The sequence below is a fragment of the Nycticebus coucang genome, chromosome 1, assembly GCF_027406575.1.
Source record: "Nycticebus coucang isolate mNycCou1 chromosome 1, mNycCou1.pri, whole genome shotgun sequence".
Taxonomy (NCBI): Eukaryota; Metazoa; Chordata; class Mammalia; order Primates; family Lorisidae; genus Nycticebus; species Nycticebus coucang.
Window position 1 is genome coordinate 98,548,747 of NC_069780.1, and position 22,294 is coordinate 98,571,040.

At 42.6% G+C, this 22,294-nt stretch overlaps 1 protein-coding gene across 3 annotated transcripts in view; it reads right to left on the minus strand.

Annotated features, from left to right (window-relative positions):
* WWC2 (WW and C2 domain containing 2) overlaps positions 1 to 22,294 on the minus strand; it is a 154,237-nt gene that overhangs the window by 33,556 nt on the left and 98,387 nt on the right. For all 3 annotated transcript variants that reach the window (XM_053584965.1, XM_053584958.1, XM_053584947.1), the window contains exons 12-20: positions 18,523 to 18,652; positions 17,588 to 17,668; positions 17,402 to 17,488; positions 13,237 to 13,429; positions 11,115 to 11,279; positions 9,038 to 9,165; positions 6,028 to 6,226; positions 2,882 to 3,046; positions 627 to 719 (exon numbers count right to left, since the gene is read on the minus strand). In XM_053584965.1, the coding sequence (XP_053440940.1) occupies positions 627 to 719; positions 2,882 to 3,046; positions 6,028 to 6,226; positions 9,038 to 9,165; positions 11,115 to 11,279; positions 13,237 to 13,429; positions 17,402 to 17,488; positions 17,588 to 17,668; positions 18,523 to 18,652 (1,241 nt within the window). The remainder of the gene's footprint in view (positions 1 to 626; positions 720 to 2,881; positions 3,047 to 6,027; positions 6,227 to 9,037; positions 9,166 to 11,114; positions 11,280 to 13,236; positions 13,430 to 17,401; positions 17,489 to 17,587; positions 17,669 to 18,522; positions 18,653 to 22,294) is intronic.

The window sequence follows — 22,294 nt, forward strand, 5'->3', positions numbered from 1 at the left end:
GCTGGTTCCACAATTGCTCAGTGGCCCCTCATAGTGGGCAGTCTGTAGTTCAGGAGTCCCTCAAACTTCTGAGCTCAAGCAATCTACCCACCTCGGCCCCCCAAAGGGCTGGGATTACAGGCATGAGCCATTGTACCGGCCTTTCAGGCTTGTCCTTAAAGCCTGAGACCTGTTGCCCCTGAGCTGCCCATTCATGTTAATTTTTGACCTTCTAAAAATATGTTTCAGTTAAGTTAGAAAAGCTGCGTGTTCTTTCTTTACCAGAATGTCTGCTGGTCCCGCAATTGCTCAGTGGCCATTCATAGTGGGGAGCCCCTGGGGCAATCTGTAGAAATGTGTCCCACGCCCTGTCTGAGTGGGCTGAGTCTGCACACACACTGCAGATTAAGTGTCCAGGCTTCATTATCAGAGGTCCTCCTCCTACACCAGTGACGAGCAAACACTCTCATCCTCTCTCTGCCCCCACAGATGCCACAACACCTGCATCTCTGCGGAATCCCAGTGGCTTCACTCAGCAGCCAGGGAGCTTGCAGCCCTGACACTCCACAGTTCTGTGGTCCACACTTCACAGCCCGCAGCCCGCAGCCCTGCCCAAGACAGGGGTATGTGGCTGAGGGAATACATACCCTTTTGACTCTCAAACTGCGCCGTTCAGTGGAGTTTCTCACAAACAGTGATTTTTTAGCCAGGGTTGAACTGTCACTGTCGCTCCGATTTAACTGGCAGCAAAGATTAAAAAAAAAAAACAAAAAAAACCCAAACAAAAGTTGAGCAAATGAAGCAGGTACTGACAATCTAAGTTTATTTCTTTAAATAAAATCCTCCCAAACAAGTTTTCTCCCTGTTCTATGCTTTTCTTAAATAACTTCATTTTCTTCTTTTTTCTTCTGAGACAAAGTCTCACCCTGTCATCCTGCATAGAGTGCAGTAGTGTCATAGCTCACAGCAACCTCAAACTCCTGGGCTCAAGTGATCCTCTTGCCTTGGCCTCCAAGTAGCTGGGACTATAGGCACCCATCACCACACCTGGCTAGTTTTTCTATTTTTTAGTAGAGACAGGGTCTCACTGTTGCTCAGTCTGGTCTCAAACTCCTGATCTCAAGCAATTCACCTGTCTTGGCCTCCCAGAATGCTGGGATTTACAGGTGTAAGCCACCGTGCCCAGCCTAACTTCATTTTCTTAAATAACTTCATCTGTCTTTTGTAGTAGTTACCAAAAGTCATAGGCTAAGATACTTCCATGTTTTTAAAGTAAAATTATCTTCTGTATTTTTAGCTAATATGTGATACTTGTTTCTTTAAAGAAATCTTTGCATATAGTACAGAGCTCAAGGTCAGAGTTAAAACCCGGTCTGTGCTATGGGAAGGCCCTTCGCCCTGGCAGCCTGTACTCACTCTCCCCGGTACTGGTCTTCGCTGAAATGCCACCTTGGTAACGAAGCCTGTTCCACACCCTACTTGTCACTCCTATGTATCTTAACTTGCTCGGCCATTTTCCATAGCATTGACCCCACCCAGGACACATCACAGTTTGGTCATCACATCTGCTATGGTGTAGCTCAGGTCACAGGGACGTAAGCTCTACAAGACAAGGCTCTGAATCTCTTGTTTTCAGGTGAATTCCAAGTATTTTTTTTTTTTTAATGTTTAAATTTTTTTGCAGTTTTTTTTTCTGTCTGGGGGCAGATTTGAACCCACCACCTCCAGTATAGGGGGCGGGTGCCCTACTCCTTTGAGCCACAGGTGCCGCCCATGAATTCCAAGTATTTAGGAAAGTGTTTAATAGCAAGTGCTTAATAAAAATATTTGTTTAACTGAATGAATAAATTTAGAATTTTAAAAGTATTTCTAACCCACTTTATAATATGAAACCTATCTTACTATATAAGTTAGTGGTTCTCAACCTTCTTAATGCCGGGACTCTTTAATACGATGATGTCATCATGCCGGTACTTGTATGTGGGCGTATCTGCATGTGAGCAGACCTGCCTGGAGACGGATAGAGCAGGGTCTCAGTTCCTAAGACAATCGGAAATATGTGTTTTCTGACCCCCAAAGGGCTCGTGACCCACAGGTTGAGAACCACTGATATAAGGTAAGTCATAAATACTTTCAGAATTAGAATCTGGTAAATTGATGCTAATCCCACAATTTTCTTCACAGAACTATGAATCTGATTTAGTGTCTAGAAGTATTTTTTTTTTTTTTGAGACAGAGTCTCACTATGTCACCCTCTGTAGAGTGCCACGGTGTCACAGTTCACAGCAACCTCAAACTCTTGGACTCAAGCGATTCTCTTGCCTCAGCCTCCCGAGTAGCTGGGACCGCAGGTGCCTGCCACAATGCCTGGCCATGTTTTTTTTTTTTTGGTTGCAGTTGCCATTGTTGTTTAGCAGGCCTGGGTCGGGCTCAAACCAGCCACCCTCAGGGTATGTGGCTGGTGCCCTACACACTGACCTATGGGTGCCAAGCCTGTCTAGAAGTATTATTAGGAGATGATTTCTGTTCTGAATCCCCATTCACAATTTCAAGTTCAGAAAGACTAACATGGTTTGAAACATGCATGACACAGACCAGAAATACACATATACCTCAAAAGTCACTTTATGTTTCTAAATACAGGCTAAACTCCAAATACGTATACTTAGTCACTAGATCCTTTAATAACACTTACTTGCCAAATAAATCACATTAGAACAAATGAGATATTAAATTTAGGGGGAACAACTAAGTTAGACCCTAAGAGCATACACTTCCCTGTATATTTTATAGCACCTCTTGCCAACAGCCTTTGCAGCCAGCTCGTGAAGATTCCCGGTGCACAGGCTCCTGTCCCCAGGGGTCACTTGTGTGAAGCAGAGGGGACAGGCTGCAGCCTTACCCTGCAGATGTACTGGCTCCGCTGTCCTGGGGAAAAGGTCTGGGAACGCACAATCACGCTGCTTCTCACAAGCGGGTGCTGTAGGGCGCTCAGGCCACTGCGGTCTTTGGGGCGAACTGCCACATTGTCACTGGCCACTTCGTCTGTATTTGTCTCTTTATCGACCTACAAGGAAAGTGGAAGTCAGCGCTTTGTCGGGAGCTGACATGTGTAAGAAAGGAGGAAATAGGAGAGGGGGGAACACCTTTACACTATTGGTGGGACTGTAAACTAATACAGCCTCTTTAGAAAGAAGTATGGAGAATCCTCAAAGAACTCAAAATTGACTTTCCATTTGATCCCACAATCCCACTACTAGGCATTTACCCAGAAGAAAAAAAATCATTTTATTATAAGGCATTTGTACTAGATCATTTATCGCAGATCAATTTATAATCACCAAAACGTGGAAACAACCTAAATGCCCATCAACAATGCCCAAACAGATTAACAAACTTTTTTATATGTTTACCATAGAATACTGTTCTGCCATAAAAATATGAAGACTTTAGGCTGAGGCAAGATAATTGCTTGAGCCCAAGAGTGTTAGGTTAAGAGCTATGATGCCATGGCACTCTACCAAGGGTGGCCAAGTAACACTCTGTCTCAAAAAAAAAAAAAAAAAGAGATGGAGACTTTACATCTTTTTTTTTTTTTTTTTTTTTTGTAGAGACAGAGTCTTACTGTACCGCCCTCAGGTAGAGAGCCGTGGCGTCACACGGCTCACAGCAACCTCTAACTCTTGGGCTTACGCGATTCTCTTGCCTCAGCCTCCCGAGCAGCTGGGACTACAGGCGCCTGCCACAACGCCCGGCTATTGTTTTGTTGCAGTTTGGCCGGGGCTGGGTTTGAACCCGCCACCCTGGGCATATGGGGCCGGCGCCCTACTCACTGAGCCACAGGCGCCGCCCCGACTTTACATCTTTTTTATTAACTTAGATGTAGTTGAAACATATTCTTCTTAGTAAAGTAGTACAAGAATGAAAAAGCAAGTATCCAACGTATTCAATACTAATATGAGGCCAGTAGAGGATCTAATACACGCCCACACTAGAGAAAAACTTAATTCAATTTAAGCTAGGAGGAGGGGGAAGGAGGGAGAGGGATTGGTGTGCTCCCACCAAATGGGCACAACTGGTACGGCACACCGCCTGGGGGCAGTACACAATCAGTTCAAACCCAGCCCCAGACAAAAACTGCAAAAAAAAAAAAAAAGATTACTGTCTGCATCCAATTGATGCTTGTCTTTCTGCACTGTACCTCTATGCATTAAAAATAAATAAATAAATAAATAAATAAAATAAAAATAAAAAAAAAGAAGAGAAGGAAAGAAAAAAGGAAGAAATATCTAATGTCACATACACACAAAAAGAAATATCTAATGTCTCAACAGAGACTCATCTAACAAGAGGGCTGCTTCCAAAGGGCCACCGAGGAGAATGGTTTTCTACTGCGTTCTCAGGAAGCTACCCATAGCAGGTAGGGTGATATCCGTCCAATGAGGCTGCCTAAATAGAAGTGTCACCTCCAACAGGTTAGACACAAAAACAGAGGTTTAGACTTAATGAGCTTCTGTAAGGAACCCCATTTGGGAATGTATCATCATTAAACTTTATTCAAGATTCTCATTAATTTATTTCAGAATAAATGATAAAAATAAACACAAGAAATTGAAAATATACCACAAAGTTGTAGATTTAAATAAAATATGCACTTATATCCATATAAATATAACAACTGTTACGAAGCTGAGTTTGGATTTATATTGGATTTTTGGCAATGTTAACAAAAATAAAATTCAAGTAAAAATGGAAAGTTCTCAAAATACAAATTTGGTAGGTGTAGGCTGACATCTGTTTTTTATCATATGGGTATAACTTGACTGTGAACATGCCTCCTTTTTTTTTTTTTTTAAGACAGAGTCTCACTCTGTCACCCTGGGTAGAGTGCTGTGTCATCACAGCTCACAGCAACCTCACCCTCTTGGACTCCAGCCTTCCTCCTGTCTCAGCCTCCTGGTAGCTGGGATTACACCACACCTAGCCAGTTTTTTTATTTTTAGTAGAGATGGGGTCTCGCTCAGATTGGTCTGAAACTCCTGAGCTCAAGCAACCCCCCTGCTTTGACTTCTCAGAGTGTAGGGATTACAGGTGCGAGCCACCGGGCCCTGCCCCAAATGTGCCTCTAGATGAAAATTTGCTCCTTTGTAAAAGATGTCCTCAGACAGGGTATAATATTGCTTCCTCAGGAAGAAAGAATTAGAACTTTCTAAACTCTATTACCAACATCCCAAGTGTGCTAACATCATCAAAGCTTAAAAATTATCTTCCTCGTTCAGGGATGGCCATCTCAACACGTCTTTCACTCATCTAGCAAAATTAACTGCTCAATAACTTGGTTAGCTCCTGTCCCTACACCAAGTCATCAGCCACCTTCCAGAGCAGATTTCAATCAGAACACCATCTAACCAAAATGAACTTTAAACATTTACTTCGGGGTGGCACCTGTGGCTCAGTGAGTAGGGCGCTGGCCCCATATACTGAGGATGGTGGGTTCAAACCCAGCCCCGGCCAAACTGCATCAAAAAAATAGCTGGTGTTGTGGTGGGCGCCTGTAGTCCCAGCTACTTGGGAGGCTGAAGCAAGAGAATCATCTAACCCCAAAAGCTAGAAGTTGCTGTAAGCTGTGACGCCACGACACTCTACCAAGGGCGGCAAAGTGAGACTCTTGTCTCTGAAAAAACAAACAAACAAACAAAAAAAAAACAATTTACTTCGTGTTCAAAATGGAAATAAACTTATACATACATGAAACTAGATATAATTTAGTCATCTCTGCTATCATCCAAGACATTCAGAAAATACATTAAAAAAATTCACAGACTATTTCTAAAGATTTAAAGGAGCCAGCACTACTTCTATTCTTTTATCAAATATAAGCAGAGATTTATTATTTTAGGCCCACTTAAAAATCTCGAAGTATTTACAAGGCTTCCTAGAGCCTAGTCCCACAGATGCGGACAGACCTGAATAGACAAACAACCATGTCCCTAGTCTACAAGGTGCCTGCAGGATATCTGCTTTAGGGGCTCACAGATGGATAGTCACCAAGGTTGGTGTTCCGGCAGGTGGCTGGCTTCTCAGGTCATTGGCACAGTTATTTTCTTTCTGGCTGCTGTCTTCGTTAATTTCAGACACACTAGTGTGTGAACTTGAGTCCTCTGTACAGCTACTGCCCTTTGGCATTTTAACTTCAGCCTCTTTTTCAGCCACAGTTTCATCAGAGGCCTCTCTCAGCATGGTCAACCTATGGTGAAACAACAGAATACAAAAACAAAATATACTTTTGGTCAGGTGGGCATGCTCCATGGACAGTGCAGCCTGGGCTTACCAACCCATTAGCTGGGAAACAAGGGACAGACTCACACATAATGATCTGGCCATTTCTGGTACTTTTCACTAAATGTCTCATAAAAAATAAAATTCTTAACTTTATTCTGTAGCAACCTGCAGCAAAATCACCATAATATGGCTCTAAAAAGTTAAAATTCATAAAATGTAACCTGATTTCTAGATATTAAAATAGACACATTCTGAAAATCATAATAACAGTTTGATCTCGGCACTTAAAAATATTGACACCCACTATAAAATAACTTGGTATCCATTGTTAATTGACTGTAAAATTAATCACGGAACAGAATGGAGTTACTCTCAGCTAAGAGTCAATTAAGACTCATAGTTGGGCAGCACCTGTGGCTCAAAAGAGTAGGGCACCAGCCCCATATCCCAGAGGTGGTGTGTTCAAACTGGCCATGGCCAAAAACTGCAAAAAAAAAAAAGACTCATAGTCTAGCAGTGAGAGCCCCATTTTAGGGAGTTTTACCACTGAACTAGAGAGGAGTCCTAGTGCCGTAGGATTTCATCAACAAAAGCCCTGGGTTTGGTGCCTGTAGCTCAGTGGCCAAGGGCGCTGGCCACATACACTGGAGCTGGCGGGTTCGAATCCAGTCTGGGCCTGCCAAACAACAACAACGACAACAAAAAATAGCCAAGCACTGTGACAGGTGCCTGTAGTCCCAGCTACTTGGGAGGCTCAGGCAGGGAATTGCTTAAGCCCAAGAACTGGAGGTTGCTGGGAGCTATGACACCATGGCACTCTACTCAGGGCAACATGGTGAGACTCTGTTTCAAAGAACAAATAGACAAACAAAAACAAAAGCCAGGTCATGAGCCTGGGTGATATTACAAGTGCTGCCCCAGGATGTAAGTACAGTTTCCACAGAACACACAGTGCAAGAGCACTCGGAGGGCTCAGAACAGCTGCTTTGCTGAGTTTCATGTCTCAGAGTGGAGACATTTTTCCACTGGTAACCAAATGTCCAGCTTTGATGGAGATTGGTGATACCCTGACAAAGTGGCCCGGGCTAGCCATGAAATGAACATAAGGGGAATCAGTGATAACCGCGATGAACAATAAATTCCTTTATCTACACACTGAGTGTATTTTTTGGAGATAGTTGTAAAACAAGTTGTATTTTACATGTATGAGGAAAGCTTAGTATTTAAAGAGACTGTGATGAACCTTATAATTACTATTGTAGTTATATGTTTTGCAGTGCTGATTTTTATTTACTCCGAAGAGTTTTTGATAAGCACAAAGTATAACTACATCTTTTATATTCGTGTAGTAGCTAGCTCTTCCTTCCAAAAACCCACGACTGTGTCATTTATGATATACTTTGTCACTCTGAGTTTCTATATAGTTTTATATGTATATATACATACACACAAAAGCATGTTATTATGTATATGCACATGTGTTAACTGGAGTATAAGCAACTACATATAAAATTAGTTTAAATAACTTTACATACACATGTCATTAAAAATGAAGTGTTCACTAAAATTTGTTTTTAGAGAAACCAGTACACACCAGGAAAGACACCTTTATATATGCACACGCGAATCTGGACATGTGCAATAATAACCTTCTATTCCCTCTGCCCCCCTTTTTAAAGGATGAGGTAAGATACAGAGAAGAAAACAGAAAAAGCAGGTGAAAGTGGTAAGAGAAATGACTACTCAGCTGTTTGCTAAAGGCTCTAGTTATCTTACCAGAGACTAAATGGTGCTTCTGGGTAGTCACTCTTAAATTTATCTATGACTCTACAATAAGCTTCCTTACCTTTTTTTTTTTTTTTTTCTAGACAGAGCCTCACGCTGCTGCCCTGGGTAGAGGGCTTGGGTGTCATATCTCACAGCAACCTCAAACCCCTAGGCTCAAGTGATCCTCCTGCCTCGGCCTCCTGAGTAGCTAGGACTACAGGTGCCTGCCACCGCTCCCAGACAGTTTTCTATTTTTAGTAGAGACAGGATCTCACTCTTGCTCAGGCTGGTCTCCAACTCCTGAGCTCAAGCAATCCACCCACCTCAGCCTCCCAGAGTGCTGGGATTACAGGTGTGAGCCACTATGCCTGGCCTTTTCATATCTTTCAGAATTGATAGTTTAGACTTTTTTTTTTTTTTATTGCAGTTTGGCTGGGGCTGGGTTTGAGCCCGCCACCCTCGGTATATGGGGCTGGCGCCCTGCTCACTGAGCCACAGGGGCTGCCCTTTCTTTTTTTTTTTAATAGAAGCTCAGAAAATAGTGTTTAACACATCTGGTTAATGTGTTAACTTTGTCCACAGTCTTCCCAGATTACCTCCTTCAACTCTCTGATGACCAAGGAAAGACTTCCCCTGGCCAGAGCTTCTTGAAGCCACACTGCCTTTCAAATTCTAGAATAAAATGTGTTGAATCCTAGTAAATGTGGAATGTAAAGGTCTTAGCAAAATAACCAAGAAAATGCTACAAAAGCTACGTTAACTAATGTGATGAAAATGTGTCAAACGATCTATGAACCAAGTGTATGGTGTCCCACGATCAGGTACACAGCTATGGTTTAATTAAAAATAAATAAATAATAAAATAAAATAAAATAAATAAGTATTCAAAAAAAAAACAACAAATTCTAGAATAAAATGTGGACCTATGAAGATTTCACTGAAAGTTTCTTAGGAGAAACTAAATATATGCTCTTTGAGTTCCCAAAGCAAGAGGAAACAAGTGCTTTACCAGTCTCCATCTGGACCCCTTCGCTCTTCTTCCTGCCCTGGTTCATCCTCCTCTTGTTCTTGTGCTAATTCCTGTTCCACAGCCAACAACTCTGCTGAGGTTCTTGCAAGCAAGGCTGACACTGCATCCTGGAGAATGTAAAACATATGGCAATTAGCATCGCATACTTGGAAGATGATTAAAACCTCATCAGATGGAGACTTGTATTTCCAGCTATGAAGACGCACCTTGTAACAAATCCAACTCTCCTGCTGAGAACAAATATGAAAGCTGAATTAAAAAATAAACAAACAAGCAAACAAAAACTCTCAGATGTTTTGAAGCAATGTGGATCAACAAAGGCAATTAGGACCAGAGGGCCGAGATCCCAGGAAGAAGAGAAATACAATGAGGTGAAGTCACTGCCATTCCCTCCCTTCGGGCGCCTGCCAGTTCCAGCAGTGGGGTGCGCAGGCGGGACACACCGGGACTGCCCAGAACTGAGGCGGCGTCAGGAGGACGGGAAGACCAAACCGAGACCAGGACTACCAAGGCGCTGGGTCCACAAGAGCCCAGAGAACATGAACTGTGACGTGGGCCCAATGTTGGGCATGATGTTCCATCGAGGCATTTGCTGTTCCTAAGCGGCCTGTGTGCAGAGCGAGAAGCTGAGAAACGAACCAGCAAAAACCAGCTGCCCGGAGGCTAACACGGCAAGGCAGCTATTTCAGTTGTCTCATATGGTACCCAGGAGAGAAAAATCGCAATTCAGGTGCCCAGGCGATTCAGACAATCAGCCCATATTGTAATATTAAATCCTCTCTGGAGGCAGTATCGGCCATATACGTTCCTATGTAATACCTAGCATTCCACCGGGACGGAAAGACAGCAGAAAGAGGCTCACGGGGGATCCATGCACTACAGGTATTTTTTAATTGACAAATTCAAAGTATTGCTTTTTCTTTCTTTTTTTTTTTTTTTGAGACAGAGTCTCATTCTGTACCCTGGCGTCATAGTTCACAGCAACCTCAAACTCCTGGGCTTAAGCGATCTTCCTGTCTCAACCTCCTGAGTAGTGGGGACTACAAGTACCTACCACCACTCCCAGCCAGCCAGTTTCCTATTTTTAGTAGAGATGGGGTCTCGCTCTTGCTCAGACAGGTCTTGAACTCCTGAGCTCTAGTGGTCCTCCAGCCTCGGCCTCCCAGAGTGCTGGGATTACAGGTGTGAGCCACCACGCCCAGCCAAAGTGTGGCTTTTTGAGTCTGTGTTGTTAGGTGAATGCATTGCCTCTTTCTGTTCAACTGACCCTTTTTCATTATGAGATATCCTTAAATACCTCATATTTTAAAAAATCTTCCCTTCCACAATGTGCACTGTAGTTTCTCATGTGTGGTAGATGACTGGTGAAGCACGATTGTTTGATTAACTGACTTTTGCTTAGTAAACTCTTTCCACTAGATAATATAATAAACTTGAACTCTGTATCAATAGCCACAAATGTCAAATCAGTCTAATAAACTTGAACTCAGTATCAATAGCCACAAATGTCAAATCAGTGGTGAACGGCCTCACAAAATTCCCCTTTGTAAATTTTTTGAAGTATTATATTAAAGTATGACTGTTGGTTACAGAAAACATTTTAATACAAAATACTTATGGCCACTGATATTACAAATGAAAAACTAACATACTGTTTAGGTTTAATAACTTCAAGTTTGCAGAAAGTGCTAAACGTATACCCTGCAGTGGAATCAAACAATGTGAACACAACGTACGAAAGTGTAACGTTTAGTCAAAAGGTTTTCCATGATCACGTCAAACAATGGCATCTCCAACATCAGTTTATTTTTATAAGGAAGTGTAAGCAGAAAAGAGTGATTCTTTTATAAACCATACTTGAAACGCAGCTGGAAATTATCTTTCTTTCTTTCTTTTTTGGAAGCTGGGAGAACGGGGTGAAGCTGTGAAAGGATAGAAGGAAGGACAGTGAAAGTGAATAAAAATATGCTGGTCCACATCATTCTGTGTCTCATACGACTTCACCAAATTTTAATGACTTTGTTCTGTCGTTAAACAGACATTAAATCTGACTCACCAAATCTATAGAATCTACTAGTGGCTGGTCTGGTTGAAATATAGAGTCCTCATTTTCTTCTTCATTCTTTTCGCAAGGCATTTGCTTGGAAGGAAGTAAGTTATACCACAGAGTAAAAATCTCATTGGAAAATGGTAAATCTGCGAGGCTGATCTGAGTTCCAGCCTATGCAAATTAAAATAAAAAAAAGGAAAAGAGTAAACAAAAAGAAAAAAAAAGAAAAGAAAATGTTTCAATTAGTATTTGGTTCCTCTGAGATAACAAAAGATTACTATGTGAGCTTGTTTTAGAATAAAAAAAAATATATAATACTTATGAGGTTAACACTGCTAGTTTTTTTATATAGATAACACTATATTTTTAGCTTTAAGAAATAACTCTCAATCTAAAAGTCAACCCAGGTATTATACAGATGATATTTTGCCAGCACCTAATGAGTAAGCATGTAACTTCGTGGTAAATGTGAAATTATTTTTTAAATGAAAAGTTAAAAAATAAAAATAAGAGGCTAAGGCCAAACCATAGTACTTCTTATAATATGCTGTAGGTTGATTATATAAATAACCAATTATCCACAGAAAAATTTAAAACAAACAAATGAAAACTCTACTTTAGTTCTTGAAAAAGAAGTCGTATAGCAAAAATTTTCTTAAATATGGAAGATAGTAGTCAGAAAAAGTAAATGTTTAAGATCTTCATATTTCACCAAATCACACAAAGCCAGAATCTAAATTTATACAATTTTTTACAAGGCTACCGATTAATGCATTTTCTAACTTTATTAGAGCCTCTGGTATATGTTATGCTAAATATGGAATTTAATACACTAGAGCCTTTCTGATACCCTAACAAGTCTATTATCTTTGCTTCTTTCTAACTTTATGGTCAGACAATATTATGAAACATTTTTTTCAAGGAAAGAAAAAATCAAAAAGAAACTTATCACTCTTCTAAACTTTGTTCATCATGAAACATGCATATTTCTGTGCTTCTCACTGGGCTGCAGAGAAAAGCTCAAGTGGGGACTCACATTGTTGTCTGAACACACGGGCACACCTCTAGATGGTGGTTTGAAACAACTATGTAACTTCCCTGGGATGAAATAATTTTCTGCTCATTATGCAAAATGGTGTGTTGAGTTCACTCTTAGTTAAGTATGAAGTCTTCTGCTGCATCATTTAAATATCATATTGCTTTAAACAGTAACATATGTCTTCCTAGAAGTTCTAATACCAGGATGGGAAGAAGGAGCTAAATAAAGGAATTACATAGTTTTTTGGTTTTTGATTTTACTTTTTGAGACATAGTCTCACTCTGCTGTGCTGGTAGAGCGCCGGGGCATCATCGCAACTCACAGCAACCTCACACTTTTGGGCTCAAGTGATCCCCTTGCCTCACACTCTCAAGTAGCTGAGACTACAGGTGCCCGCCACCTTGCCCAGCTAGTTTTATATTTTTAGTAGATGGGGTCTCTTGCTCAGGCTGGTCTCAAACTTCTGAGCTCCAGAAATCCACTGGCCTCAGCCTCCCAGAGTGCTCGGAGGACAGGTGGGGGCCACTGTGAGTTCAGTGTCTGTTCAGTGTCTTGCTTAATCTAAATTGGTGACAGTGAATTATGTGGGGATGGCTTTTGGATGTCTGGCTCCAGCCTTCACTAGCTGTGCAACCCTGGATACATTTCCTCTCGGAGAGGCCCTTTATCTGAAAATGTTGGATAATGACACCTTTGATACTCCATCTTTCATACAACTGTTATGAGGATTATCTCAGACTGTAATATCAGTCCATAATATATACAGATACTCAGACACTCAGAGCTGGCCTGGGGCATAATAAGCACACTCCATAAGTGACAGTCACAGCCGAAGGTAAAAGTGCTTCTGTATTTAAAGTAGAAATGCAATGTAGCTTTTACAGAAAACTGAAACATATAAGCAGATTTTAAAGGTTTGGAATGAGAGAACGAAGAACAGAAACTACTACTTTAGGGGAAAAAAATAAAAAAACTTTGGATGTGTTCCAAGGTGCCAGGCAGGTTTCAGGGTTTGCAAAAGAATAGAAAATACACTCTCGGAACACCCACTCCTAATTACTTGACAACAGTAATTGGGAAGACCCCTACCAGGCACTCCTCCCTCCGCTGTTTATTGGCAGAGCAAAGGTCGACTCTCAGGGTCTTCTGTTGTAAGGCTGTTTGCGAAATGGTTACTCGGAACACATCGGTGAATAAAACAGACTCTGTGGGCGGATGGACTTTGGTTCGAAACAGACAGCTGACATCAGTTGAGGAAGGAAGTACAGCAACCCTAAAATACCTGCAAAGAACAAGAATAAAATGGATTTCGTGGGTATTTCAGTTATATTGGAGTCACAGCTATCATCTGAAACTGTCTGCAAGAGAGAAAATGAGGGAAAGTTCCTATCAAGCGAACACGCTGCTGCCATAACAGAACCTGCCCTTCACGCACCAGAGGCCAACTGTGCCCTGCAGCATGCAGAGGGCCAGCCTGCCGCTCACCGCGGGGCTGCAGCAAAGGCACCTGATGGGGACAGGGAAGAGGAAGAAAGTCCGTGGGGGAGATGAATTTAGTGGCCCACCTGCCCCATGTATAGCCAATTCCAAAATAACGCATTTCTGAGCCTGGGAAGGTAGGAACATGCTAAGTAGATATTAATGATTTTATCCCAAAGAATCCTCTCCTCAGTATTAAATAAGAGATGCTGAAGGTCACTTCCCAAGAAAGAAATACATCATCCTACTAGAGAAAAAGAAAAGCTTGGTAGCACATTGTTAAGAAAATAGAAAACATGAAGTAAGAGTTCAAAAATACCATTGTCTAGCATCTCCAAAGTCTCAGGTAGGACAAACTGTTGTAAAAGAGTCTCATGCTTGGCTGGGCACAATGGCTCACGCCTGTAATCCTAGCACTCAAAGAGGCCCAAGGCAGGTGGATTGCCTGAGTTCACAGGTTCAAGACCAGCTTGAGCAAGACCCCCCCACCTTTAAAAGTAGCTGAGAATGGTGGTGGGCACCTGTAGTCCCAGCTACTTGGGAGGCTGAGGCAAGAGAATCACTTGAGCCCAGAAGTTTGAGATTGCTGTGAGCTGTGAATCCAGGGTGCTCTACCAACGGCGACAAAGTGAAATAAATAAATATAAATAAATAAATAAAGATAAATTTTAACATTAAAAAAAAGTCTCATGCTTTATTTTTGTTATTATTTTTGAAACAGAGTACTCTGTCTTCCTGAGTAGAGTGCTGTAATGTCATAGCTCACAGCAACATCCAACTCCTGGGCTTGAGTAGTTGGGACTACAGGTACCCACCACCACACTCGGCTAGTTTTTCTATTTTTAGTAGAGATGGGGTCTTGCTCTTGCTCAGTCTGGTCTTAAACTCCTGAGTTCAAGCAATCCACCTGCCTCGGCCTCCCAGAGTCCTGGGATTATAGGTGTGAGCCACTGTGCCTGGCTAAGAGTCTTATGCTTTATAAAATTTAGAGGGAGGATTATAGAAGAACAACTTCAAATATAACTTTAAAGTGAATTTTCTAAACACACATTAGATAAGGACTCATAATTCCTGGAAACAGCATGAGGTATTAATTTTCCTTTAAATTCTAGAAGGAGAATACCCACAAAATCTACTCTCTCTGCCTCATTTCCAGGCTTGTCTGATTCATACTGTGAAATACGCCTTTCTCCAACTAGAATAACTGTGAATTAAAATGCAGAAAGGAGGAATGTCATATTACATTGTATTTCATATCACCTTTAATCCATCTGCCTTGGGCCTTCTTAGCATTAAAGAACCAGTGAGCTGTGGGCCTTGGGCTACTGCTGCTAATGTAGGAGTCTTACTCTAAGTTCACTCTCTCCAGGAGGCTGAAGGTTCAGCAGGAGGAAATCATTTTCTCTACTTTGATGGAAAACCAATAAAAAAGTGTGCTAGAGAGTTAGAGTAGAGAGAAGGAATCTCCTGTTTCTCCAGACTTCAGTTTTACTACAGAGGGCGGCCTACTCACTTCAGTGATTTTAGAATGTTTCCATATTAAAACAGTGAATTTTACATGGTTAAGAGCCAAAGGCACGAGAAAAACAGGCAGGAGGGCTCTTCCTTTCATTTGGCCCAGGCTGGGAGGGTCTCCAAAATGGACTAGACAAAGCCACCAGCCCCTCACAGAACCTTAGTGGCAGCTGTCAACCACTAAGGCATGAACTCTGCCTGCCATAATCAGTCATCAAAGAATAAATTGAAGTTGGGGGGGGGAGAACTATTTTAAGAATATCATGTACTAGCTATCCTTCTTAGCACTGTCATTTCATATATGGGCTTCAGAGAAGGTTGCTAGGTATGTCAGGAAAGGTTCAGACCGATCTGACAAGTCATGGGGCTGTGTAGTCTCCGCCAGGCTGAACACTACCACTAGTCCTCAACTGCCCTGGGCCTCCCCACACCTTCAGAGGGCAAGAAGGCCACTGTGACTTCCTGTGAGGTGGTGAGGGTAGCCGGGACTGTTCAGCTCAGGTGGAGGCTGTGGGGAGGGACACTCTCTGAGTTTAAAGAAAGCGTTTGCTCTTCAGGCATTCTGTTTTCTGCCAGACTTGTAAATTGGTCCTCACTGTTCAGAGTCAATCTCTGGTAGACTTGTCTTCTCCCTGATCTGCCTTACTAAAAGGCCACCAATGGCACAGGCCAATATCACGGCATATTTATCCACAGGAAGAAGGCACAGATAACATTATCCAGCCATCCTCCCTGAACTCTGCTGACTGGGCTCTTTAACCTCAGGCCTGGACAGTAGGCTCCCTGAAGTGACCTTGGCACCACCACATCATGCCTGCTCTCTTTACTGGCCTTACTAATAATGTGGACAGGCGATGCCTCCATTCCAAGAAGTCCTGTGAGCCCATGCCCTCCTGGAGCCCTACCTGCTCCAGCGCTGATGCTTCGCAAAACACAGACACATCCCATCTCTATTCCTCCACTGCCTGCTCAGAGATCCCAACATGGCTCTTTTATTCTTAGATCCAGTTTCTTTTTTTCTGATAATTCTTAGAATGTTAGGATGTGAACTTAAAAGTAAACCCGTAGAAAAAAACTTACAGAACTCATACAATTATTCTATTAGAAGTCCTTTTCTTTTTCTTTTCTTTCTTTCTTTTTTTTTTTTGTTTTTGGAGACAGAGTCTTACTCTGTCACCCTGGGTAGAGTGCCTTGATATCATAGCTCATAACAACCTCACACTCCTGGGCTCAAGGGATCCTCTTAACTCTGCTTCTGGAGTAGCTGGGACTACAGGCACCCTTCACCAGGGTTGGCTAGTTTTTCTATTTTTAGTAGAGACGGGGGTCTCACTCTTGCTCAGGCTGGTCTTGCACTAATGAGCTCAAACGATCCACCTGTCTTGGTCTCCCAGCAGGCAGGGATTACAGGTGTGAACCACCATGGCCGGCCTTTAAAGTCCATTTCACTAAAGAACATGCTCTTCCATTAAGGAAAATATCCACTGGCCTGAGTCTTGGGGATCACCCCTCAATAGCTCTTGTTCAGTTTCAAGCCCTTGCATAGCATATTCAAAATATTAAGATCCACCTCTTACAGGAAGTTTAAATGCAAGCTGGGCATACATATTCTGGATTCTAAGTCAGAGATGCTAAGTTAAAATCTGGCTTCATTCTGGTACCATCCAGTCATGAGCCATTAAGAGTCACTGAAACTTACTCTGGAAAGTACAAACGGTGGTGAAGATCTCTACAATTAACCTGCTGGGAAAGAAACAGCCCAAAGCAATGGACGACACAGCATTGTGTCACCACTTCCAAATCGTTTGAGTAAATGAAATAACTTTAAGAAGTCTTTCATCACAGGCAAATGACTGATAATAAAATCATGCTCTTAGCATGTAGTGTGATAAAATGTTTGATTAGCAATATTGTACTGATAAATAAAATTTCACTGTATTTTCATGTAAACTATCAGAAAATTCCTCTAAACCAACAGTACTTAAGTACTATACAATAACAAAAACTTTAATTATCTTTCAAACAATCAGGCCCCAGTCTAGCATGATACAGAATTTCTGGCTGAAAAAGGATATTAAAAAATCTTGGTTCCTATTTTTATTAATGACTCAGTTAAAAAAGAACTTTTATCTACTATTGATTTAGACGTGATCAGCCCTACTCTGTATCTTTCCCACATCTTCACTTTGATGAATTGTTTGATTAGAATATAAAATTATCCCATGTGGAAGTTTTTAGGTTCTTCGCTGATTTTACTTACACTTTTGAAGTATGAGGTATCAAGAAGGCGTGGAGATTTCGGAGTTGTGCTATAATCACCATGAAACTTGAACTTTTTGCATCGTATCTGTCAAAAGAGAAGCTAGATGAAGTAAAAAACAACCACAGGCCACTTGCCACTGCCTTGATCTCAGAGCTGCTCCCGTTCCCAGGCACATTCCCTTACCTGAGTCCTATCTGGACCTGGGCAGTCTCCACAATGGTCACATCTTCTTCACCGTATGTGACATCCTCAATTTCACTGGGCCTAGGGACAGTGAGGAGGTGAACAGTTAATGGGGATATCAATTGTTATGGTCACCATTGGCCACTTAATGATTCTGAGAGAAAACCTAAATTTTTTATTTTTTAAACAGAGTCTTACTGCCACCTTGGGTAGCGTGCTGTGGCATCATAGCTCACAGCAACCTCAAACTCCTGGGCTCAAGTGATCCTTTTGCCTCAGCTTCCTGAGTAGCTGGGACTACAGGCACCTGCCACCACGCCAGCTAGTTTTTCTACTTCACTCTTGCTCAGGCTGGTCTTGAACTCTTCAGCTGAGGTGATCCACCTGCCTTGGCCTCCCAGAGTGCTGGGATTATAGGCATGAGCCTCCCCACCCGGTCCCAAAACCTGCATTAATAGGTCTCCTGTGCTATCCCAGTGGCACTAATAGCAGTGAAAGCTGGTGGTTTTAAAAGCTTTCTTTACCTTCTCAAGAATCTGCCTGAGAGCGCTTGGGCCAAGACTGTCTGATGTCTGGCTTTCCAGAGACTTTCTAGGGCAAACCACATCCCTGAGACATTCTGGGCCTCCATATACACGGAAGAGGCCTCATGGCCAAACGGGCACTGGAGAAGCATCTCGCTTTCCCACTAAAATCTAGTATTTACAAATTTTTATGAGGGTTAGTTGCCTTTGAGGATACCAATTTGTTTATTATTTCTATGGCTGACCAGATGCTCTTGGTATACTGAAATTTTCAGGCATACCACTCCTTTAGCAGCTAATGTCCTTCTGATTCTAAAGACAGGACTAGGGGTAACAGCACATTTACACACATAACCCACAGGCAGGGGCACGAGGCCACGGGGCACGGCTAGTGCCCTGCTGAGTCCTTACTGTTTCACAAACGCTTCATAGACGCCACTGTCCCCAGCCACAGACTCATCGGACACCGCAGCTGACACGCAAGTGGTTTTGTCCCCAAGCAAGTGAAGTCCTCTTCTTTTTGGTAATGACTTTTCACCATCTAAGGAGGGGATGGAGATAGCATTAATTAGAATACCCTACCAGAAAGGAAGTATGGAGAAACCTCAAAGCACTCAAGCTAGACCTCCCATTTGATCCTGCAATCCCATTACTGGGCATCTACCCAGAAGGAAAAAAACCTTTTTATCATAAGGACACTTGTACTAGACTGTTTATTGCAGCTCAATTTACAATCGCCAAAATGTAGAAACAGCCTAAATGCCCACCAACCCAGGAATGGATTAACAAGCTGTGGTATATGTACACCATAGAATACTATTCAGCCATTAAAAAAAATGGAGACTTTACATCCTTCATATTAACCTGGATGGAAGTGGAAGACATTATTCTTAGTAAAGCATCACAAGAATGGAGAAGCATGAATCGTATGTACTCAATTTTGATATGAGGACAATTAATGACAATTAAGGTTATGGGGGGGAAGCAGAAAGAGGGACGGAGGGAGTGGGTGGGGCCTTGGTGTGTGTCACACTTTATGGGGTCAAGACATGATTGCAAGAGGGACTTTACCTAACAATTGCAATCAGTGTAACCTGGCTTATTGTACCCTCAATGAATCCCCAACAATTAAAAAAAAAAAAGAATACCCTACCAGAAAAAGTTAAGTCTAAAATATACACACACAGTTTGCTACAAACTAAAATTTCCTTTGACAGCCAAGCATGTTACTATTTAAACCAACAGATATGCACAATTCCAGGCACTGTGACATGGAAGTTTCCAGGGATGCCAGGCATTTTGGTCATTATGTATGAGAAAATACGGTTTCCTTTGTCCTGAAATAGTTTAAGGGAAGGCATGAATTACACAAATTCTCGTTTAGAACTCTTTACATCTTTATATATAGCGTTTACCGCAGTTACCCAAGACTTGGGGGTAAGAAAGAAACTATCCTCCTCCTTCAAGTACCAGAGATATTTCTGTGACAGTGTCCGGCTACTCAATGGAAATAAGGGTTTCCACCTCTTTTGCTTTTGACCCTTCTCTCCACATGCCATATTCTGTATCTCCTTTGCTACTATTCTGAGAGAAATTACAGGAAAATGTCTTTAGCTGATAGGAATTCCTCACCAGCTAATATCATTAAAACAACTTTTTGTGCGACTGAATCTTTAGCACCAACTACCACTTAACTTTTATCTGTAGCTCATATTCATAAGCCGGTACCCCGCGGGGAGCAAGGAACACTCATTTAGAGCTGTGAGCCAGGACTGTAATAAGCCGCCTGCTCCCTTTCATCCCGCAGTGGCCTAGCAGAGGGGACCGCATTGCTATGCATTCTGGCCCCCTCCTGAGTTGTGACTTTACATCCTGTTAAGATGTTTAAGTTTGAAGGCTTCAGATTATAGGATTGAGTGCTGCATTTTCCCTTTCATTTCTGGCAGTGGGAATGCTTTTTCCTGGATGATGAAGTGCCTTCTCTCCGCCTAGCCCCCTTTGTGAGGGGTGAAGGTGATGACATGATCCGCTGATTACTCCGAGGAATAACCACCACAGCCCCAAACCGACTTTGACAATGACAGCAACTGACTGTGGAGGACTTTGGAGTTATTCCAACGTGGTTTCTGTCATCCAGCGGGACCCAGCAATGGAGAGCGCAGTTTATATGAAAGAGGCACTGGGGGAGATGAGCAGTGTCCCTGACAGAGGGCCACCTGCCCCCACAGCAAGGGCAGACGTCCCTTCAATAGAACAAATGTTGGTGACCTGAAAGAATTAGTCCTTCTAGTTACAACAATATGTGCTTTCAGTAGTTTTCAGACGTGAGACTGAATGTCATCTGTAGTCAAAGTTCTTGGATGGATTTATGGATTTTCCCTTAGAGTGACTTTTTTTTTTTTTTTTTGAGACTGAATTTTGCTCTGTCGCCCAGGCTAGAGTGCTGTGGGGTGATAGCTCACAGTAACCCCAAACTCCTGGGCTCATGTGATCCTCCTGCCTCAGCCTCCCCAATAGCTGGGACTATAGGCACCCACCACAATGCCCGACTAGTTTTCCTATTTTTAATAGAGATGGGGTCTCCCTCTTGCTCAGGCTGGTCTCAAACTCCTGAGCCTCAGTGTCCCTTGTGCTGGGATTACAGGCGTGAGCCACCACACCTGGCCGTTTAGGGTGACTTTTTAACAGCAGCTTTCTAATACAATGTGTATTTTAAAAGTTACAAACTGTTTGACAGAAGTTTCAGAGACAACTGTCTCCAGCCAGGAATCTCTCAGATGCAGTAGCAGGCCTGAGTGCCAGGAGTAAGGCAGCACCAGCCAAACCCACCTGCAAGACAGGGATCTCAGCCTCGGGCTTGCTGGGTAGGTGACAGACCTCGGGGAATTGTTTTTGCTGATTCCCCCTCTTTCTCTAGGCATCGGCCTCACTTATTGGACCCTCCAAATGGAGTGAATGTTGAGAAGTGGTTACTAGAGGACACTCCAGACACACAAAGAGCAAGACCAGTCGGAAATGCTCAAGAACATAAGGTCTTTCAAGTCCGAAGCACAGAAGAATGGCACAAGGAACACTTTGCTTTCTTCTGTTTCTCCTGGGCCTTCATTCACGACCTTCAGTGGTTTGTGGTGGGGACTGTATTTAGTAGGGTTTGTATTATTTACCGCCATCATTGTCATGGGTGTGCTGAATGCTGGACATGGTCGGATGCTTTACACGTGTCATGGCATTAATCCCCCCAGGATGCTGCAGGGATCACCAGATGCGTATAATCCCCATCGTGCAGATGAGGAACAAGGGGCCTGAGAGGCTGGGAAACATGCTTGCCAAAATACAGCCGGTCAAGGTGGTGACAAAATGTTGAGAGCAGGCCTGGCTGGCCCAGGGGTCCTGTGCACCCCCCAACCCATTGCACCCCTTCCTGGGAGCAGGAGTGAGGTCCAACGTGGCTGTCCACTTTGTTACAGCTGTTCTATGCACACTGCTCCCTGCTTATTTCAGTAACTGTTACCTGTGGCTTTGACAGCGCCCTAGGAGGGGCACACAAGCCATACAAATGTCACATAAGCCCCACCTCTGCTGCAGGCCACCAGCAGGGCACAGGGCTGGAAGCCAAATGCTATAGGATGAAGAGCGTCCGGCCACCTGTCACTGTCAGCCAAAATGTAGAGACGGTGATAGGTCCAAACTTTGTCAGAATGTTGGGGTTTTGAAGAACAGTGAGAGTAGCCTCTCTAAGACTGTTTTGTTTTACCATTTTTAAAATTACAATTTTAAAAAGTTTAAAGTAAAGACTATATTAACCTTTAGTTTAAATAATAATTAGCATAACTCAGTGACCTATTATAACATTCCAATTTAAAAGTTAATGTCTTAAATCAATCCACCTAAACCATCTTTAGGGTGGGAGCTAAATTTGTAAAATGGTTAAAAGTAGGAGACAGCAGGTGAAGGTCACTTAGGACCCAAACCAACCAGACCAGCTGTGTCATGTCTCCCTGGCCTGCCTGCCTGACTCCAGCTTATTTTCAGATTCTACACATCTGAGTTGGCCAATTGATTAATACTCAGAATTCCTAAAAATAAAAGCACTTCTCAGAATAGCAAGAAAACAGCTCTAAAGAAGCCTGTCCCCTGTCACTTGGCAGGACACACAGTAAAGCATGAAGATTTGAACCGGGCT